General features: G+C 31.6%; 1 protein-coding gene and 1 long non-coding RNA gene across 2 annotated transcripts in view; one reads left to right on the plus strand and one right to left on the minus strand.

Moving 5' to 3' along the window:
- Sycp2 (synaptonemal complex protein 2) overlaps positions 1-22,711 on the minus strand; it is a 51,490-nt gene extending 28,779 nt beyond the window's left edge. The window contains exons 1-15 of the mRNA XM_074075044.1: positions 21,450-22,711; positions 21,153-21,177; positions 19,096-19,181; positions 18,384-18,469; positions 18,084-18,118; positions 17,149-17,291; positions 17,012-17,064; positions 15,651-15,696; positions 14,929-15,024; positions 13,394-13,454; positions 4,931-5,079; positions 4,046-4,120; positions 3,488-3,625; positions 1,011-1,110; positions 15-172 (exon numbers count right to left, since the gene is read on the minus strand). Of these exons, the coding sequence (XP_073931145.1) occupies positions 15-172; positions 1,011-1,110; positions 3,488-3,625; positions 4,046-4,120; positions 4,931-5,079; positions 13,394-13,454; positions 14,929-15,024; positions 15,651-15,696; positions 17,012-17,064; positions 17,149-17,291; positions 18,084-18,118; positions 18,384-18,469; positions 19,096-19,181; positions 21,153-21,177; positions 21,450-21,554 (1,356 nt within the window). The 5' untranslated portion in view covers positions 21,555-22,711. The remainder of the gene's footprint in view (positions 1-14; positions 173-1,010; positions 1,111-3,487; positions 3,626-4,045; positions 4,121-4,930; positions 5,080-13,393; positions 13,455-14,928; positions 15,025-15,650; positions 15,697-17,011; positions 17,065-17,148; positions 17,292-18,083; positions 18,119-18,383; positions 18,470-19,095; positions 19,182-21,152; positions 21,178-21,449) is intronic.
- LOC141423440 (uncharacterized) lies at positions 14,281-21,545 on the plus strand. Its single transcript, XR_012448331.1, has 3 exons — positions 14,281-14,629; positions 19,068-19,151; positions 20,083-21,545. It is a non-coding gene; the product is annotated as an uncharacterized lncRNA (long non-coding RNA).
- Positions 22,712-23,238: the final 527 nt, after the last annotated feature.

Here is a 23,238-nt window from a genome sequence, read left to right on the forward strand (position 1 = left end):
CAAAGTTTACTTACTTTGTCTATGTTATTTCCTTTACGACTTCCTTCAGATGGTCCAGATTTAAGGGATATGGTGTTATCCACTCCATTTTCTGATGTTTTAAAAATACCAACTTTTTCTGCAGAACTTATCACTTGAAGAGGTGGCTTAATTTTTCTTTCTTGTGGTGTTGCTAAAAGGAGGACCAAAGTCAGCTGGGTATTTTTCTTTTACTGAGGTACTTTTTAGGTAAGAAAGGTAATTCAGATGAGGAGGATAAAAAGGAAAGTTTTAAGATGGTTCCCAGGTTTCTAGCTTAGACAAATAAGTGAGCATGATGCCATTAAACAAGGCAGGAATTGGAAGAAACTTGTCAAGGGAGGGTAGAAAAACTAAATTGTGGACTTATTAAATTTGAGGAATGTCATGCATTGGGCAATTACCCAACAGGCAACTAGAGTTTTGGAATGGAATGTCAATATTAAATTGTCATAAACACTAAGACTTTATTTAAAATAACTAGCATGCAACATCCATCATTTTACTTTTAACTTTTAGTATGTGCCAAGCACTGTTTAAATGTTTCACAAGATTCTTTGTTGAATGAATGATTTTTACTTAATACTTTAAACAAACTGATGAAATAAACATTTTAGATCCATGTTATAGAAAAAAAAAAACCTGGTTCTAAACTTAGCTAGAGGATATTCTGTGCAAAATACAACCCTGGGAGTGAGGAACTAAGCCCCAAACACCTAATTATTAATTCAGTGCTCTTTTTAACTACTATGTTATGCTTAGTCCTTCTTAAATTATTATAAGCTATTAATACATTATTAATATTTTGAAAACTGTTTATATGTCAATATCCATTATAAGCTTCTTTCTTCCCAACAGAAGAAATTTGATTCACATTTTTATCTATTTTTACCTCCTTAACTTATCCTCTAGGTCAATTAGGTACAGAATTTAAACATGCCTCTTTTAAAATATAATACTTATTAAAAATCTTTTAAGACTGTAGAACTTACATGTGTTGATTAAAAGTAATGGACTTCTCGCAGAGTATCTCTCTCCACCAGCAACAATCATTGATGCTTCAGACATTTTTCTTTTGCTAGGAGTAGTTATCTTAAACCATGAGAAACAATCACAGTAAGCACACATTCTCTCTTAAAATTAAGTATCCTATAATTTTACTCAACATTTTGCCTTTATTGTATGCAGAAGACATCTTTAAAAAAAATAAAACACAATGTGCAGAAATTTCTGTGTTTTAGGCTGACTTCTTATGTGTGGCAATGAATAAGTAGCTAAAACAAGTAAGAAATACTGTTTTAAAGAATATTTATAGACTGTCTCAGCTTATGCAATACAGTACTTTTGGATCCTGGTGGGAAATATTTTATAGATACTGAGTTTAGCTAATCAAGTACTTGCAATCTCATATTCTATTTCATGAGGATGAAATAAAGACTTGTATTTTCCCACATCATCCTAAAGTAATCTATAACAGTAGTAAAAAGAAAAAAGCATTACTAAAGTATATAAATAGAAGTAGAGACCACAGGGGACAGGAATTTCAGAGGGTCCATATAAAGGGATATATATGGTGACATACTAAATAGAGGCACAGAAGAGCTGTTTTATAAAAAGGAACCTTCTTCTAAATGAGAGAGGGAAAATGATGGGAGTTGTGGATAGGGATGTAGGGCAGGGTGGGGAGGAAAAAGAGAAACGCTTTTCTCTTTTTAAGTTAATTGAAAAAAGCTTCGGAACCAGATTCTTCTTAAAGAAACTGCAGTTCTTGTTGGCACAGTGAATGAGACCTTAAAAGTTACTTATTCACATACGTGCCTCGAACAGTTAAACTTAAGTAAAAATACAGTATACATTAACAATAGTGTGATGTTTTCCACATTTTAGGTTGCTTAAAGCCTTTCTTAGAGGTTATGATTCAAAAGATTTAAGGTGTGTTTAATAATCAGCATTTTTAGTAAGTACCCAACATGATTCTGATATATTTATAAAAGTACCCAAACTAGCTGTTATAATCTAATTATCTAGGGGAAATAAAAGATATTATTATAAATTTAGTTGAGGACACAGGATAAAGGAGAAAACAGTCACATAAACATGTCAAAATGTATGGAAGAGCCTGTGAGAGTTATAATTGCCTAAAGATGAAAGATTAATAAAAAGTGAAATAGAAAACATTCCATGAAGAAAATTAACTGAGACTTGCATATGTAAGTATGTTTTAAATGAGTGAAAATTAAAACAAGGAATAAACAATATAAATGAAAGTCTAGAAGCAAGAATAAGCATGGCATGCAAAGAGAAGTAAAGCAAACAACTTTACTAAAGTGGAGAATATGCACTATGATTTTAGATAGAGTAAAACTAAATTAAGCAGCTGAGTCAAAATTTACTCAGTAAGTGGGGTAAATATAGAGATAATTAAAGTTTTTGAGCAAAAGAATATGAGGATACTGATATATAAGAAAAATCATTGGTGTACCAGGGGTAGCTCAGCTGATGAAGTAAAGGTCTGAAAGACCAATTAGGAGGCTACTATGTTAACCTAGGTGTGCTGAGGTAAGTAAAGGTAAAGGAATAAGGAAGAAAGTATGTGAGAGATACTATGAAAGGACAATCATTAGTACCTGGGTTATAGATATGTAAGGAGAACAGGCTGGAATCAAGCATATTGACAGAAATATCATTGGTAGTACTACAGAAACACACAAACAGATGCAGAAATGAGGCAAAAAATAAAGTTTTAGGTAAGACTTCAGAAAAATGATTTGAAGAGACATGTAAGAGGAACTTTAAGAAAAGTAGAGATGCAGCCATAGAACTGTGAAGGGAATTCTACATTTTGAGAGCTCAAATTATGCACATTAAAGAATCTCTGCAAGGAAGAAGGCAATGAGATGTTCAGAAAGCCAGATATCAAGCTTTTAAAGTAAATCTATAAAAAGATGGGGAGAGAAATATCTTTAATAGAGAAGAGAAGCTGGAGGAGAAACAGGACGCTAAAAGAGAAGTTGAATAAAGAGAGGACCTTAAGAAAGCCAAGTATGGAAAATAAGGCTGAGAAATGATTCTACTAGATATGGCCTGCAGAAGGTCTTCAATTGAGGAGGAAAAAGAACTTAACACTGCTTTCTTTCGCATGCAAATAAATAGAACATTATAAATTTGTAGTCTACATTATACCAAAGCAAAGACGGATAGAATGGAAACAATGGAAGCTATTCTTCTATAGATCTCTAATTTGTAATTTACAATTGTATAGTATACCTTGTCTTATTGACACATATACTTATTTTGATAAAATGCTATATTCTTTTGTTTGCATTTGCAAAAGATGTGGGGGAGAATTGAAATGCAATTTTTCCAGGCTATTCATATAAAACTCTAAATGGGTTTTTGTATTTATATAAGGCAATAATCTAATCTATGGTAGCAGTTTTATAAACAACTATTTTGACACCATATTTACCTCAACTTGACTATATTTTTTGTCCTCTTCTCTACTGCTTTTGATGTATTTTGCAATTTCCTTTTTGGGGTTAGATTTTTCTTTTAAACTAAGAGGTTCTTCTTCAACTGGAGAGAACTGACTTTCTGGTACTAGAATCTGTTGGAAAATATAGAAAACCCTACTGAAAATCACAGAAAGTTCTCAAAAATTATTGTAAGTCTCAATAAAGTTCCTACTTCATTTCACATTAACAGTTGTTGGCTTCCTTCTATCCCTGGTCTAATTTTTATAAAGTGACCCAACAAAAAGTATCCTCTTTTGCAAACAGGCTTTGCTACTAGTGAAAAGACATTTTTCTAATTTTTAAAGTTACTAATGTTGGTATTTATCAGTAACTCTCTATTCTCTGTACTAAATTTTTCATTAGTAAGTAAAGCAGACGCTTTAATACAGTAACATTTATACTGAGACTATGATTTACAGATATTCACCCTTCAATGGCAAGTTCATTGCTTTTTTTTAAACTGTTAAACGCAGTCCAATGATAAAAGCCAAGTAAGTCAGAGACACACATACCTGTGATCCACTTGCATCAAAAAGTATATGCACAGATGTTTTGGCAACTGAAATACCTTGTTTCCTGGTAAATTCCTAAAATTTAATTAATTCAAAATGATGAAAATTTCATTTTCTTTCAATACAATGCAATTATTTCCTGTTTTCTCCAACAATTGTCAAATTATCTCAAATTATTACTTTGCATATATAAACACCTATCTCAGAACCTTCAATTTCTTCCTGCTAACTAACTAGTCTCCTTAGCTTGCCATTTTGGTCCTTGTACAGGAAGAGTTCCCCTCTGTTCTTCAACATAATCTTTTTACACTATCCAAACTTATCCAAAGAATATCACCCTAAAACATCCCATAAATTGCCTCTTTATATTTTCAGTTAAACAGATCTGGCTATAATAACTTCCACAATCATCGAAAGCATATTACTTAAATTCTATTCTTTAACTTCAAAGACCTTTTCAAGCACCATCTCTACAATAACTCCTTACCTTCAAACCTGATTCTTAAAGAACATTCTCTTCCTTCTATTTCTTTAATTAATTTTCCCTACACCAATTACTTCCTTATTCTGAGTTATCATTTCTGTAATTCTCATGACTTTTAATAATCTTGCTTTGTCTCATTTTACTTTTTAGACACATGGAAGGAATTCATCAAATGTTCTAAACAGCTGTTACCAATTCTGTTACCTGAGATACTTTCTAGGCATCTCAAAAGGTATGGCTAACAAGCTGATGACTATTCCATAGAACAAATGTAAAGAACCAATGTTATTTTAAGAATTCTCTAGAATGGAAAAAAAAGCAAGGAAACTTATAACCTCAAACTGGTTTTCCAGAACTAAAACTACAGTAAATATTTATTTTAAAAAAGTTTAAAAACTTACCCTGTATTTATGTGCACCAAAAAGTTTTTGAGCCACATTAGTGATTTCTAATGATGCATCAAAATACAAAAACAATTCTTTCCCTTCTCTTTTACTAATTTTTACTATATTTTTCAGAATTATAGTCAGTAGCTTCTTTGATTCTCTCACTGTATTAAAAAAACACAATGATTAGTTTATATCAATTTCTATGGTACCATTCTATAAGCATAAATAAAAACATGCAGCACATTAAACTTACTTGAATCAAAATCCAAACCTTTAGAATTGAACAGTGTTTAATCAATTCCAATTCTACCTATGTAAACAAATCAACCTACCTTTCAAAGACTGTGTCCTGATCAATAAAAATTACAAAATTATTCCATAAATAATGAAATAGAACCCAGAATAGGTTTTGTACTCTAACAGATTCTTTACTAGGGCTTGAACTCAAGGCCTTTACCTTGAGCCACTCCACCAGCACTTTTTTGTGATTTTTTTTTTTGAGATAGGGTCTTTTGAACTATTTGCCCAGAGTTGGCTCTGAACCTCAATCCTTCTGATCTCCACCTTCTGAGTAGCTAGGATTATAGGCATGAGCCACCAGTGCCTAGCTTCTAACAGATTCTTAATAAAATATTCTTTTAACACATTTAAGAAAGTTATTTTTTTAATTTTAAAAAGACAAAGGTAAATAATTTAAATTCTATATAATTACAATACTTGGACATAAGCATCTATTCAAACATTTCTAGTAAACCTACAGTTGTTATAAATATATTGCTATTAAACAATAACATTAGATGAAACTTAAGTGTCACGAAAGTGTGAGGTGAGAAGGATAGTCTTTATTGTCAATCAATTTATCAATAAAGTGAAAAGAAAATACTATAAATGCCAATCTATAAGAAATGATTATACTCTATCCCCCAGAAAAGTTACCAAAAAACTACCTAGCACCCAATTAACTTGCCTGTATCATGATTAAAGTTCCAGCATCAGGGGCCACCATTCTCCTGTCTTACTACCAAGGGTGCCTACTGTTGAATGAGAAGTCTCCACACCTACCCACAAAGTATACTTTGGGAAAGATTTTCTCCCATTCTATCTCTTCAGTCTGGTGACTGTTTCCTTTGCTGTGCAGAAACTTTTTAGTTCGTGCAGTCCCATTTGCCAGTCCTTTCTCTTAATTGCTGAGCTATTAGAGTTCATTCATAAAGTTATTATCTATGCCTATGTAGTCCAGCATGTTCCCTATTTCTTCCCAGAGTAATTTTACCATTTCAGATCTTACATTAAGATCTTTAATCCACTTTGAACTGATGCTAATACAAAGTGAGAGACTGGGATCTAGTTTCAGTATTCTGCAGGCGAAAATCCAGTTTCCCCAGCTCCATTTGTTGAAGAGGATATCTTTTCTTCAATGCATATTTTGGGATCATCTGACAAGGAATTAATAACCAGAATATACAGAGAGCTCAAAAATCTAACCTCTTAAAGAATCAACAACCCATGGAATAAATGGGCAAATGAACTGAAAAGACAATTCTCAAATGAAGAAGTAAAAATGTCCAATAAACATATGAAGAAATGCTCAGCATCTTAGGCCATAAAGCAAATGCAAATCAAAACAATACTGAGATTCTACCTCATCCCAGTCAAAATGGCGATCATCAGTAATAAACAACAATAAATTCTAGTGAGGATGTGAGGAAAGGAACACTTCTACACTGTTGGTGGGAACGTAAATTAGTGCAATCACTATGGAAAGCAGTATGGAGGTCCCTCAAAAAACTAAAAACAGAACTTCTTTATGATCCAGGGTTACCACTCCTGGGTAAGTATCCAAAGGAATGTGCTCCAGCATATGATAGTCACTTCCCATTCATGTTTATTAAAGCACTATTCACAATAGCCAAACTTTGGAAACAGCCCAAATGCCCCATAACTGGTGAATAAATTAAGAAAATGTGGTATATATACACAATGGAGTTTTATTAATCCATAAAAAAGAATGAAATTATTTTGTTTGCAGGTAAACAGATGGAACTGGAAAACATTATGTTAAGTGCAGTGAGCCTGGCTCAAAAAGTCTTATGTTTTCCCTCATATGTGGAAGCTAGACCTGTAAGTTAAATATATAAATACATACAAACATATATAAATATAATGAGTGAGAGAACAAGGTTGCATTAGTGGGTCTGTCTGAGGGGACTACGGAAGGTGGGAGAAGGAAAGAACATGTTAAAGAATGAATAATATTGTAAAATATAACATTTGTGAAGGTAGAGGATGTAAGGATATGTACTGAAAACTGCTGAAAAATGGCGGGGGGGGGGAGGTAAAGGTGTATGGGAAAGTAATGGAAGGGGCTGAATGGACCAAAGTAAAGTATACCCACAGTGGGGAACATTAAGAAACCCCTTCAAACATTAACTTAAATATTAATAATGAAAGGCAAGACTGTAAAATAGGTATAGTGTGAGTGTGGGAGTAGGGAGGGTGAATAAAGGAGATTAAGGGTATATGGTTGATGGACTTCATATACCTGTACGAAATAGAACAAAGAAACCTGTTGCAATTGCTTTAGGTGGGGCGGGGAGCAGGTTGAGGGGAAGAAACGAAGGCAGCAATGTAATGTACAATATAAGCCTAATCAGAATTGTCACTCTGAATCCCCTACCCCTCAAAAAATGATTAAATACTAATAAAAAAGATTTATTAACAAACTTTTCCAAAAAAAGAAAAATACTGAAACGGCATAATATACTGCATTATATTGGGGAGCATGGTGAAAGAGAGTAAGTAACGGGAGGGGGTTAATTTGATTAAGGCATAATATATATATAAGCCTGAAATACCACAGCAAAACCTTTTTAGACTATCAACATATACTTTTTAGAAAATGAGAGATAGGATGGTAAAATAAGGTCTTCTCCAGGGATGGGTACCAGTAGTAGGGAGGTAGACATAATGGTAAATATGGTGGATTATCTTGCATTCACGTATGAAAATAAGAATGAAACCTGTTGAAACTGTTCTAAGAAAAGGGGAAGGGAATAAGGGAGAATGGTGCAGGAGGTAAATCTAACTAAGATGTATTGTAAGCACATATATAAACATCACAATGTATTCCTCTATACAACTATTATGTTAATAAAATGAGTTAAAAAATAAAAGAAAAAAGTATACTTCAGGTCAGGAAGAAAATATTGCGAGGGAGAAGGACCACACAAAGTAGGAAAATTTATCTCTACATCTGAAAAAGCTCTCCAGGATACGCCATGTCTAAGGGGACATAGTCTCTACTGACTATGAAATTCTCTGATTCTTATGAGGATTTCTCAAACAAAAAATGCTTTTCTTTTGCACATATATGGTCCTGAAATTTCCTCAGTAATGCCTTCTGTTGGTACCAAGAACTATTAATTGATTTAAGGTAGTTGTGTAAGAGTTTCTAACTAAAAGTCAGTAGTGCAGTAGTTTACAAAAATCATGTAGGTTTGACAATAACAAATTTTCATGTTTCAAAGATGAAATTTTAGGTGGTTTAAAAAATTATATTTAATGATATTAATGTATTTATAATATTTAAGGTTTTCCCTTTGACATGCATTTGATTTTTTCTGTAGCTTGCTATGTATATTAAATGCATTTGCTTTCATTCTTTGCATGCACATGGCATTAGAATTACATCAAATTTATGATTTTGCTGAATACTTGATACAAAGATTCATCTATATATATAGGGATTTATTGATATTTATATTTTTTATTACTTTGTTGAAATTTCTGGCATTTGCTCTGACCAACTGCCTAGACAATACCATGGTTTGCTTTGCTTTTTAATTAGTCAGAAATATTACTGAAATTCCAGAAAACTTCCTGCTTGTTGCTTGTTATGAAATCCAAGTATTTATGGATGTCAACATGTCAGGCTTTTCTAACATAACAAGATATTACCATGGGATTCCAGTATGTGATAATTATGAATATATAATAACATGCTTTATCCTATGATGTCATTTAAAAAATATTTTAATATGTGACTAAAGAGCTTAATTTTTTTATACAAGCAACCTCATGATTTACTTTGTGTTAATCAAATATGGAACAAAGGAGGAAAGGACAAATTCAAAAGGCATTGAGAGGTAGAAATGAATGAACATGGAAAGTTATTAATTGGTAGGAAAAAACAATGACTAATGGCTTCTATATTTGGGGAACCTAACAGATCATCATACCATTTGCTAGGAAACAAAGGAGGGGCTCTTTAGGATAAGATTATGAGTTTAGTTTATAAATGGCCTTTAGATATTTGTGAAAATATCCAAGTTTAATACTTGTACTCACATCTGCATTTGGAGCTCAGATGAAAAATTAGAAAAATATTTAAAAAATAAATTGTGGTCATCAATGTCAAATGTGGGGGGAAGAGGTCTAAGGGCTAAAGTTATGTATACTGATTTTAATTGTAGAAGGATTCATTATTACCTTGACAGTGGAATTTTTTCAGTACAACAGACTTCAATAAGAATAGAAATTGGTAGAAGAGAAGAGTAAAAAATATGTTGGCTATGAATGAAAAAAGAGAGTGCTTGAAGAAGACATAAGATCCAAGTTGGTTTCGTGACCCATTTATATATTCCAGAAAGAGAGAAAAGAGGCACTGAAAGAGAGAAAATATAACATATATGAAAATGGAAATATACAGAATTTCTCTACTTTTTGGGCAACACAGGGATATTGACAGAAGCTCCTTAAAAGACCTATTAGGCTTATCTTGCCTAATTTCTCTGGTTGGACTTCCATTGTATACATGTGCAGAAATATCATATTATACCTCATGAATACATATAAGTCTAAGTGTTAATCAAAAATTTAAAAAGGAACAAGTAATTATTCAATAGCCTCACTGGCTTAGGTACAAAGCAGTGCCTGAAACAGGCTGACTTTAAGCACATAGTTTCCCTGTCAGAACCTTTGCTAGCTTTTGGACTGAGTGGTTGGCAGGCTGGCTTAGAAGCTTCTAAAAGGCAAAACTGTATCTCCCAAAGTATCTCAGGTTCAGAAGAAGAAACCTGGAAGGTTCATAATCAAGAGATTAAAACCACCACCTGAAGAAGGAAAGCAAGTAAGACACAGAGTAAACCCACTAAAACTAAAACCAAACATGGGCTAGCATCATTCATGATTAAAATGATCAGTACTTCTCTGCCTAAGAAGAAAGAGGAAATCTTCTCTGGTGGAAGAACCATCTGGAGCTGCTATGGTTCTTTTATACACAGTATCTATCATAAAGTTACTTGATATGCAAAGACACAATAATATATGACTGATAAAGACAGGAAACAAGAGGCCTTAGATGAAGACCCAAAGATGATTCAGGTGTAACAGTAGATACTTTATGGTCTTTAAAACAATTATAGCATGTTAAATAGAAAATAGAAATAGGCAAAGTCCTAGAAATGACTTGTTTCAGCAGATTATTATATGAAATCTTTTTAAAGACTGACTAAAAGATAAAATTCATTTAAACATAGAGGACATATATGAAAATGTTAAAATATCCTATGATTTGAATATGGTTGGTCCCCACCAAACTCATGTTGAAACTTAATTTCTCAATGCAGCAATGCTGGGCAGTGGGTCCTGGTGGGAAGTGATAAGACTCCTGAAAACTAAGCACTTGTGAAAGGATTAATGTGTGCCCCATGAGTGAGCTCACTCTCACAGCACTGCCAGAGCAGAGTGTTATAAAAATCAGCTTGACTTCCTCAGTTTCTCTTGCTTCTTTTGCCACATGATTCCTTCTGCCTTCCACTGGGAGGCCCTTGCCAGATGCTGACCAGATACAGTCAGTTGATCTTCAGCTTTCCAGCCTCCAAGGACTTTGAGCTAACATGAATCTGTTTTCTTTATACATAATCCAGTTGCAGACATTTTGTTATAGCAATAGGAAACAGACTAAGACACCATGAAATCATTCATAGTGAGAAAAGTGAATACTTCTCTCTCTCTTCCAATACCAGAAATTATGCAAAGATGGTTGCTCTCATAATTTCTATTAACAATGAATAAAAGTTCTTACTGCCAGAGAAGTAATGCAAGAAAGTAGGACTGACCAACTGAAGTACTGGCAAGGATGTAGAGCAACTGGAACTCTTATACATGAGTATTGAAACTTTTAAACAGGTAAAATCACTTTGGCCAAACTTTGAAAGTTTCCTAAGCATATGCCTATGGTATAAAACAACCACTGTATTTTTTACTAAAAAAGAAATAAAAGCTTACGTCAACACAGATAATTATACATATTTACAGCTGCATTTTATAACACTGGGAACATTCTAAATGTCCAACAGGTGACAGCACATGGATTAGCAAATTGAAGTATATCCATACAATAGAAAAAACCACCCACCAATAAAAAAGAATAAACTCTTGAATCTAAAGATATTTTGAAAGAAATTAACCAGACAAAAATTGCTATATAATATGATTCCTTTCATGTAAATTCTAGAAAATGTAAATTTATATGTGGTGAGGAAAACATCAGTGATTGCTTAGGGGTAAGTTAACAGAAGGAATGGATTAAAAGGAGCACAAAGAAATTTGGGGTTGATGGACATGTTATTAACTTGGATTGCCATGATGGTTTCATGTGCAAATACGCCCATGAAAACAAACACATCAGCTTCCTCAGCCTGATAAAGGGTATTCACAAAAACGCTTCAGCTAACATCAGACTTTTACCAGTAAAATATTACATTTTTTCCCCTAGCCAATATCAGGAAGTAGAAAAAGATGGCCATTTTAATATTGTACTGGATACTTGCTAGATTGCAATAAAGAAAAAAAGGAAGAGAGAAAAGGAAATAGAAGAAAGAAATAAAACTATATTTCTATTTAAAGATACCATGACTTACTAGAATATCCTCAGGAATCCATACTACAAGTGCTAGAACTAAACAGTTCTAGCAAGCTTTAACAGTCTAGTACAAGCTTGGCAAGGTTGTAGGATACAAGCCAAATATTCAAAATATAAATTGTGCACTAGTATAAAATATTTGGAAGTTAAATTAAAGGTCAATAATATTTACAATGACATAAGAGTGAATACTATGTCAAAAGACCTCCAAGACTTACATAATGAAAACTGCAAAACAGTTAGTAAAATCAAAAACATAGATAAATGGAGAGATATACCATATTTCTAAACTAACTATTTAATGTGATATTTCTCCCCCTATCTACCTACAACCCAATCCAAATTCCAGCAGGCTTTTTGAAGTAATGATTAACAAATTCTACAAATCATATGGATATTCAAAAGACTTTCTGCTTACAAAACAATCTTGAAAACAACCCCCAATGTTGGAAGACTTATACTAGCTTAAGTTAAGACTAACCATAAATATACAATAATCAAAACATTGTGGTACTAGCAGAAGGAATGTAACTAGATCAAAGGAATAGATTAGAATACCAAGGAATAGGCCCATTCTTATAGAGCCAAATAATCTTTGACAGAGAATCAAAGAAAAATCCAATAGAAGAAAGAAACCCATGTTAGCAAATAATGCTGGAATAACTGCATATCTAGACAAAAATGAACCTCAATTCCTGAATAATTCCATAACCAAATATTAATATGAAGTGGGTCATAATAATAAACACAAAAGCTAAAACCATATAGTATTTACAGAAAAACACCTTTGTAGATTAGGAATAGGCCTTTGAAAGAACCATAAAAGAAAAAAATCTGATCAAGTGAACTTCAAATTTAAAAACTTCTGTTCACCAAAGAAACAATTAAGAAAATGAGTAAGCAAGATATAGACTTAAAGAACAGACCTACCACCGAAAACACCAAAACATACCTGCCAAAGGATTGCCATCCAGTATATATAAGAACTATTGAACCTCAATAATAAAAAAGACAGTCTAGTAAAAAAAATGAATAAAGTATTTAAAAAGATGCTTCATAAAGGAAGATATATGAATAGCCCATAAGCACACGCATGAAAAGTGTTCAATGTCACTGGTCATTAGGAAAATGAAAATAAAACCATAAAGAAATATCACTACATGTCTATTGAAACAGCTAAAGTGTCTTAATATATGTCTGCCAAATTGTATGATTCTGTCCAACAGTGGAATGCAGTTTTCTTTACAGGTGTGAAGAAACTAGATACTTGGATTTAGTCAAGCAAATAGGGTAGAAATGCAAAAGCCTTGAAAATATTGACAAGAGAGTAGTCAGACTGACTAACCATGGCTTGTAGAAAAGAAATAAGAACAGGAGGGAGCTGGGAGATTACAGAGAAAATGTGGGGTAGGAAATTTGATGAATTCATGAGTATGAATACCTGAAAATGTTGGTTTTGTTTTCACTAGTCTATTTTGCTATCTCAGATTAGATGAGATTCCATATGACAAGAATCAAGAAGAATCACAAAAAAGTTTAAAGTTTAGTACCTTCAGTGCTATACATCTGAACTTTTTCCTCAGGCACAGTGACTGCTTCCCACTGATGATCCTTAAATATAAAAATAGGCCAAAAGCATAAATATTTTTCCCTGACTTAAAACTTCTTTCAGCACTAATTTTCAGGTTACATAAACTATAAAGGTTATTTTTACTAATATAACTAAGTAACCAGCTTATATATTTTTTGCTCCATCAATTAACTCCATATTGTACATGTTACACTGAATCTATTTACTCGCTCTTAAAAGGGAATGATAATATTAATTTTATAATTTCTTATTCCCAACCAAAAAGTGTGACAATGTGCTAATATTAGGGGATACCCTTTTAAAAAACTGTTACCAAATCTTTTTAATTTTTCCTTTGAAATATCTTGTGAGGTCATACCCATTCCTCAATTCTCACTTCCACTATTTATTCCAGATCTTAAAATCATAACACTCATCAACTGATTAAGAGTAAAACGCTGAATGCCTATGAATAATAGCCTAAAATGTTTGCTCTTCCAAGCATTTTCACTGCTTTCCGAATTAAAATTCAGCTAAAAATATTCTACAAACCTTAAAGGAAAAATATACTAATGAAATTTGTCAGTGCCTTGAGAAGCAGTGCTAGTCACTAGAATTCAACTTTAATTAAGCATTCTAAGAAAGCACTCAACAATTAAAAAGTGAGTGGAAATCCCAAGACGTATTTGGCCAATGTTATTTATAAAGAATTTGCCCGAAAAAAAGCAGGTTTCTATAAGGAAACAGACTAAAAAGACTCAGAGCCTTGTAATATTACCATCCACGACTACATTAGTAAATGCTGATCAACTCTGGACTCAGACACTGGTAAATGTGATCTCAGTGTATGTCAGTGTATCAAATATGAGGTGGTAGCTGAAATATTTTTCTCATGTAATAAACAGGTTAGTAGAAAACTTTCCACCTGGCTGGAAGGTTTAAGGGAGTATGATATAGCATGGAAAGAAACTAAAATTCACTTCCCAATGTAACAAGATTCAATTCCTCACTACTTTCAAAGAGGTTTTATGAGTGAACACAACTATCTCTATAAGTTATTGTTAGTTTTCATAGAGTGAGTCTGTATTTGAGTAGCTGCTATCTTTTTTTTTTTCTCAGTGTGGTGCAAGGGATGGAACCTAGAGCTTTGTCCGTACTAATCAAGCACTCTACCACTGAGCTGCAATCCCAGCCTCCAGTGCTGTCTTTTCTAAGGGTAATTCATTTTGTTCATGTACATATAAAAATTTGTATAATCAATATGTAATTTATTTCTGAAAAGCTTATGTAAAAGTAGTATTAAAATTTAGCATTATTTTTTGTTACAATAAAACATCAGATATAATTTTCATTTTTAATTAGCTTGGCAGGTTACTACATAAATTACAAAGGCTAATACTGAAATATATTAAAAGAATGGCTACAAAAGTAAAGAAATCCACATTCTTAAAGTAAATTAAAAAAAAATTATGCATACATATACATACAGATTAACACAGTGGGACTAAAGCTTACATCACTATCTCCAGCAATGTAGAATGATAGAGTCTGGCTCCCAAGATTAAAATCAATCCAAAATTCCTCAAGTTTTTCATCTGATGGTATTTGCAACTAATAAAATAAATATAAAATTATTATATACTATGCTTATAAAATGAAAATGAAAAATTATGATCAGGTTATACTCAGGGCTGAATATTTTTGGTTTAATTATTTTACTTGACTTTATTTCTGACTCTAGAATCCAGCAATACTATTTTTCTATAAAACAGAGTAAGAGTTCCCTGAATCTTTTTTAAAAGAAAAAAGTTAATTAGAAGGTGAAGAGAATGATTAGAAAAGTATAACATTCAGACAAATTTAAAAACAAAGAAAATGCTATTTCACTATTTTACACAGAAATTAGCTAGCTTCAAGAAATTAAAAACATTCCAAGTGCTAATAGAGGTTGAAAATATTACTTTGAGTATACATTATTGATAAACTAAAAAGGGCTTGATTAAGAAGACAGAAAATGTGGAGAACTACAGCCGTCATATTTCAGTAACGGTTGCCTACAGATACGCTATTTCAAAAAATTATACTGGTGTGGCTCAGTTACAGAATACTAGGAGAGGTTGTATTAGGATCTAATTATAACTATTTTAGTGTTTTATATTAACTTGTAACCCATAATTCACTTAACTCTTGCATCAAAATTTATCTAATAACTAAAACGTGTTAAATTTCAAAGTTACCTCATAGTTATCAAGAAATGCTGACAAACAAGGAAATGTAAAGACTCTGGAATACAAAACATTTTAAGGAAAAAATTAATAAGCCTTCACAGCATAATTCTGTCCAGTCATAGAAATCATCCCTAGAATCAAATGGAAACCAGACATTTGTTTTAACATTTTAAATAAAATCATCTGTCTATCATTTTCTAATTATTGTTTTATTTTTGAAAAGACTTCTCTCTGTTGCCCACGCTGGCCTCAAATTTGAGATCCTTCGGCCTCAGCCTCCTGAGTAGCTGGAATTAGAGACTCATAGCATCATTCTTAGCTATTACTTTTTAAAAACAAGTGCTTAATGGAAATTTGCTTAGGTTTAAAAAAAGCTTATTTCTTTGAGGATACTACTCAAACTATCATTTTGACTAAAGTAATTATGCCAAGATTTTTGAGTAACCTATCAAATATGAGCAGAGAATCCTAATTTTGCTTGTACTATTAATACAAGGAAGTTCCCATAGTATTTAGACAGGAAAAAAGTAGAATTCATAATTTTACTAAATAAAATGGTTAAATTCTTAGAAAGCTTTTGTGGTCAGATACTATTTTAAACACTTCAGTATATTAATTCATTTTACTCTTTACAACAAACATGAGGTAGATATTATTAATACTCTTCTATTATAGCCAAGGAAACTGAGGCAAATCAGGTTAAATGATACCCTCATGTTACAGGAAAAGGAGAATTTATAATTTAAATACAGGTGGTATCACTCCTTGCCTGTAACCCTGACACTATTGTTCACTTCCTTAACAAGTAAAGCAAATATAAACTCATTCATCAAGAACATCTATACAGTGCCAGGCACTGAAAATACTACTGTTATGTCATTAAAAATTAATGAGTGAATCATTTCATTCTTCTTCCTGAGGCTAAAATAGTCACAGAAAAATCCTACATATATATGCTAATTACAAATGAGGATGATTTGCTTGCAATATTTTCATTCTACTGTGAAGACAGAGGAGACAGTGTGATAAATATGTATGACTTGAATTTTATTATTGCTCAAACACAAAACAATAATGTATATGCAACTCTGAAATACAGTAAACTAAATTTAGGCATTCAAATTATTAATATGAATGAAATAAAATGCATTTCCCTCTAAGAAATGCAAAGTAAAACAAGGCCATTAGAGGATTATTTCTGATTAACAGTGCAGTAATGGACTAGGTTAAGCTATATGAACCATTGTTTTAAATTAAGTATCAATTTTAGACTCAAACATAATAAGACAAATAGTTATGTTTTTAAAAGGTTCAACATTGGTTGAGTCTGTTTCTCATTAGCAAATGCTTACATGTAGCACTAAGTTTACCTTCTCTTATCTCCAAGCATGCCATTTACCAGGTTGAGAAATATCCTACAATCCTAATTTTAAAAAGAGACAAAGCTTGTTAAAAATCACAAGTAACAAAAATATTTATCAAATTCCATAATTTATCTTCTACTTACTGTTTCAAATTCACAGTCTTTAATTCCTTTAAAAGCATTAACAATAAAATCCATTGAAAACCAGTGACATGCCAGTTCTTGTCTTTGTTTTCCTGTGGTCATTCTACATAAAGCTTCCACAATGCCTACCTGTAATTCATAATCTATAAAAAATTATTAATCAGTGTGTGATCTGAAATTATGAAAATTAACTTCATAAATGTTTTATAGGTTGCAAGCTTTTTAGATGAAGGAAATAGTGTAAAAAATGAAATTTAAAAAAATTAATAAACTCCTAACTATTCAAAAATTAACATTTCATTAGAGTTGTATATTGCAAAATAATTTATACAGTAATATATAAATAATGGAATCCTTGTTTTCCTTTTATATAATATGATGTTTATAGCTAACATGGGTATTTTAAGCCAGGGTTTATTTTTCGATTGAAATCATTGTTTTTAAAATGTCTATCAGGCCTGGGAGTATGGCTCACGCAGCAGAGCACCTGCCATCAGGCATGAGTCTTTTGAATTCAAATACTAAGTATCACTAAAAAAAGTTTATCTCAATTCTGACAAAATTAGAACTACTTATTTCATAAAATATCATTGAGCAATATTTTAGCACAAGTAATCCCAATCTCCTGGAAAATTAAGTGATTATTCATAAACTACCATTAGGTACAAATTATCTAACTCATTATATTTAATAACAAATTATTGTTTTGTTCCAAAGATACTCATTTTCATTTATTTATTTTTACTAAAGTAATTTTAAAATTGCTTGATTGTACAGAAACGGCTTATAATTCTTTTGCATAAGCTTAGAACATTATAACGCTAATATCATTTTTAAGATATGTACCATTCATGAATGCTATGCTTGACAAAATGCCTCAAGATGCCAGGAAAATACTTTCTAAATAACTTCAAATCTTGAAAAGATATACCTACCTCCAGCTTCTAAAATTCTTTCTCCCATACTACTCCTGTGAATTAAAATAATAATATATACTGAATTAGTATTTAAATAAAAAATCCATGCATTTGAGGGAGGGGGACTTCTCTAAAATTTATAATTGTCTAGTATCTGACTTCTGGAGGAAATACATTCATCTATTATATCAAAAATTTACAAAGCTTAACAGTTTCACTTATTTAATTCAAACTCGTAGTTGGCTTATTGTCTTATAAAACATTCTTTAAGTTCTTGATTTGAACATGTAATAAAAGCAATATAGTACAAGTTATTACATGAGAGTTAACATATGTTGGTTAGAAAGTATTTTCCTGGCATCTTGAGGCATTTTGTCAAGCATAACATTCATTTTTTTTAAAGTCTGGAAAAGAACGAAAAGAGATCATCAGTTAACTTTATAATTAGTGAAACACTAAGTACTTAGAGAAATAAGCAAGTTAATCTTAGATGCCCAATTTTTGTAATTACTACATTTATGCAGAGACTGGAGTATGTCAAAGGAAAGAGCATCAAGTATAAAATAGTGAATATAAAATGACATAAACCATAGGCTATCCAAAGTAGAATATAGAATGACTCCTGTACTTAAAGTATTTATAACCTTTGAAAAATGATGCATTTACAGTAACTCTATCATAAGATCTAAGGAAGCAAAAAAACCACATTAATTTTTGTTTTTATAATTATATGCATATAAATATATATACAATAGTACAGGTTATGTTGGCATCTAAACACGTCAGAACCCCTAATATCAGGATACTGTTATTTGTTTTCACGAGTTACATGAATACATAAACCCATATAGTTATGAATTTTAAATAAATATTTAGGAAATATATTGTTAGGCAATGAATTCACTGGACAATAGAAATACATTCCAAGAAATTTAGTGCAACATAAAATAATTTTTATTTTGATGAATTGCTATAAAATTTTCTTCACTTTCTCATTTCTAGGTTTCAAAAGATAATGAAATGACTTTACCTCCTGCTGAATACAAATATTCACTCTTGAGTCAATAACCAGGGCACAAATTCGAGGTAAGAAACTTTCCACTACTTGCTTTTTACCTGAATAGAAGTGTTAAATTATTGATAAACATTAATTTTAAATCTTTCAAACATATTCTTAGATGAGGCATTTGTGAAAACTTGCCTCATTAGTTTTTAGTCACATATCTGAAGCACCTGTAAAGACTATCAGTGCATTTTGCCCTCATGAAGCTGTAAATGATTTGAGCCAGCATCGAGCTAAACCATCTGCAATCATTACTAAATCTACTCAGAGGATCCTGCTACATGCCACTCCATCAGGCAGATTTAAAAATGATTTTGAACAATGGAAAGATGGCATCAGCAAATATAAAACGTTACAACATGACTATACTGAAAGAAGAAAAAAATTAATCAGATGAAAAGATAATGATTTACTTTTAAAAATTGATGGATAACTTTATGATTGCTGGTGCTTTTAGGACTGGTTTCTCTCCTAAGAACTTAACTATTTATTCTAGATTGTTATGTCAACTGTAAAAAAAAAAAAAAACACCAAATCAGTGAAAAGGCAGATCAACTACTACTCAAATCATCAATCTGTTTAAAACGTTTTGGCTTTGAATGCTGTGAAGAGCTTTATGTATAAATAATTTACCACCCTCAATTACCAATCCTGGAAAAGTCTTTCTCAACCAACACAAACATAAATCGAATCTGATTGTTTGGCAGAAGACACTTGCTAGCCACACATGAAAGGAAGAGTTGTAACATGTTCTGTAACCTGTTTGCTATAGAAAATTTTATTGCATTAGGTCAAGAGTTGACAAACTGTCACATGAACTAAATCCAACTCACTGTCTATTTTTGTATGGCTAAATTAATCATCAGTAGGTGCTCAGAAAAATACCTGAATCTGTCACGTTTTATTGCCCAAGGTAAACTTCCTTCACTCATGAGTTATTTGAATTTTTGCCAGAAATAGAAGAGGAGGACCCTACCTTGCCCTATCAGACAGCAGTCCAATGGCTTAACAGTGGCAAAGCTTTATTGTGACTTTCATACTCTGGGACAAGAATGAAATTTTCCTGAACAAGAACTGTCCTCGGCCATTATGACTGAATACTGACTGCTTTGGTAACTAGTTTTGCAGCAGAGTTGAGAGTGCTGCTTAATGAATTATAAGACAAAGTAGTACTTGTACGATGACCGTACACTGCAATAGCCGTTTTGATGATGAATAACATCATTGAATGGCAAGTAGTAATACACGCTGCTTTATGTGTTTCCTAGGCTGTCAAAAGTTAAAACAAGAAGCAGATCTTCATTCTCACACAGATTTACAGGGATGTATTTTTTCCAAGCTCCAATTGCAGGTCCAGCAATTATTTTCAGACCTTGATGTTAGTGCAAAGAAAATTTCCATATTTCAAAATCCAGTTAGTTGTACAACTAACTTTCTCATAGCCTGCAACTGTAAGTGATTAGTCTCTAATGCAATGACATTCTAAAAGGCAAATATCTGTAAAAGAACTAACAGAATTCAATCAATGTCTTTTGAGCAATGAAGAAGCCCAATTAAGAACATCCTCATGAATGCTGATACCAGTATTTGGCACTGTTTGCATGAGAAGGCAGTTTCTACTGTGACTTATGTAAAATTTCATTACAAATTTAAACATTAGCAAATGAACACTTATCATCAACTTTGAAAACTCTGAACCCTAATTACGTAAGTTATATTTCCTCAAAAAATGCTATTTTCATTAGTAGACCAATATTACTAAAAATTATATTCTCAACTGCATGAACAAAACATGTTAGAACTTTGTTTTCTTTCTTACTATATAAGTACCTATATAATATTCACAGTGTTTTTCACTTGGTCTATAAAATCTATAATTTTACTATCTGACCCTTTATGGAAAAGATTTGTTGATTCTTGAATTAGATGATGAGTTCCTTATATTAGGTCAATGTTATAGGGATTACAAAACTATATTAAAAATCTAAGAGCAAATTATTATTCCAACATAAATGTTTATTTACCTTCATCACTGATGTCATACAGGACCTAAAAAAGTGAGTAATATTCAATTAACGATTTGCTATCTTCTATGACAAACCATTACAAATGGCAATAAAATGGGCTTATATTTTAATTCATAGCATAATTATTTAACTTTGTAATTAACCAAGTGTTTAATATTAACAAGTTTAAATGCTTTAAGCTATCTAACATACTAACCAGTATGTTAGTGATTCTTAGGATCAAAGAATAGAGAATACAAAGAGTTTTCTCAATAAACACGTTTTATAACATCAGTTAATAAATATGATTTTTACCATCAAAAGATCAAGTAAGTCTTCTATCATATTTATAACAGCTTCATCTTTTGAATTTCCTCGGCTCAGTATAATCTCCTTGGATTTTTCAAACCAGGTAACCATGTAAATAATAAATGTACATATTAGTTATTTTGAATTCCATGTTAATAGTTTAAAAATATTTATCTGTATTTGAATAAAAGACAAAGCTAGAAATAATGAGACATTAAAAATACTAATTCCAGTATTATTTAAAAACAAGATTACACTTTGCTTTCTGGAGACAGAGTCTCACTATGTACCTACAACTGGTCTCAACTCTTCAATCCTCCTGCCTTGGTCTCCTGGGTGCTGAGATTACAGGCATGAACCATCATGCCCCAGTTAAGATTACACTTCTGGACATCCTCCTTGCTTTTCTTTTTTTGGTTAATATTTTCTTGTTGTTTAAGATGTGAATGAATGTAGTTAATCTTAATTCAGGCAAAAGACCCTTATTTCTATTTTTAAATTCCTAGTTTAACTAGAGTATGTTTTATGTGTTCTTTAAAAATTATTGTAATTTAAAGCATTGTAACAGTTTCATTATCTTCTTAAAATCACTCCAATACCCACTTACTGAATATCTCAGCATTCAGTGATTCAAAAATAACACTTTTAATAATACATCCTCTGTCCCAGTGACACATCTCATTTGTCTTTGTGCTTTCTAAAACCCCAAAGAAATTTTTATCAATAAGGTTTAACTAATTGGATCCTGAGTAAATATTATATCATTTGTTCATAACATGTTCATTGCTCATTCATTCAAAATAAATATTTTAAAGTAAAAAAAAAATTCCTAGTTTAGATACTTGAAACAAAATATCATGACACTTTATTTTGGTATCATTACTATTTAAAAAGTCTTAATATTATTTTACCTTAGTCAATTAATTCAGATATGAGTACATACTATGCTCCAAATATTATTCTACATGCTGGCTATACAGAAATGAATAAAAACACAAAAACCAATATCCTATATTTTCGTATATGAGACAGTAAGCAATATAAAAAATAAAATTAGTAATTAAAATGAGCTAAAGAAAAAATAAAGCATATAAAGGCCTAGAAGAATCTTGAGACCTTAACTCCACACGATTACAGTGACTTTACATACTATGTTTCCTTGGGATCTTTATCTTTGTAGTATATGCCGCAAGTTATAAAAGATTTATTTTATTCTCAAAATTCAATCTAGAACTTCCTACATTACTTTTCAACACTTTGGGCCATTTTTTATTTTAATAGAAAGCATGCAGTTTTATATTTTCTCTCACACAAGTATGTTACATATTCTGTACTTATCTTTTGAACTAGTCCTTGTTTTATCATGGTTAGAAGTCCAGGTTGTCCCAATATACTGATATTTTTACCACATCTTACAACAGAAACCAGAATGGTTGAAATGTTTTGAATATCCTTTTTACTAAGTTCCTAAAATAAAGAGTATACATTTAAACTTCTGAAAATACAAAACAGTATGGAGCATTAGGCACATATTTCTAATCTTCATGAATCCTGAATCATTATCATCACCTCCCTGAAAGGATGAAAGTGTGAATCACTAAAGCAACCTGCCCCAAACCACCTAGCTAATGAATGACAAACTTAGGGCAAAATTTAAGATCTGCATAAAAATCAAGAAACTTTAGAATGGTATCAGTTCCCTTCCATTCTTAAAAGTTTCTTATATTTAATGAATCCAAGAAATTCTTATTCAATTGTAGGATAAGAAAATTTGGATATTGGGGGAGACTGGCAG

Source organism: Castor canadensis, chromosome 5, assembly GCF_047511655.1.
Source record: "Castor canadensis chromosome 5, mCasCan1.hap1v2, whole genome shotgun sequence".
Classification (NCBI taxonomy): Eukaryota; Metazoa; Chordata; class Mammalia; order Rodentia; family Castoridae; genus Castor; species Castor canadensis.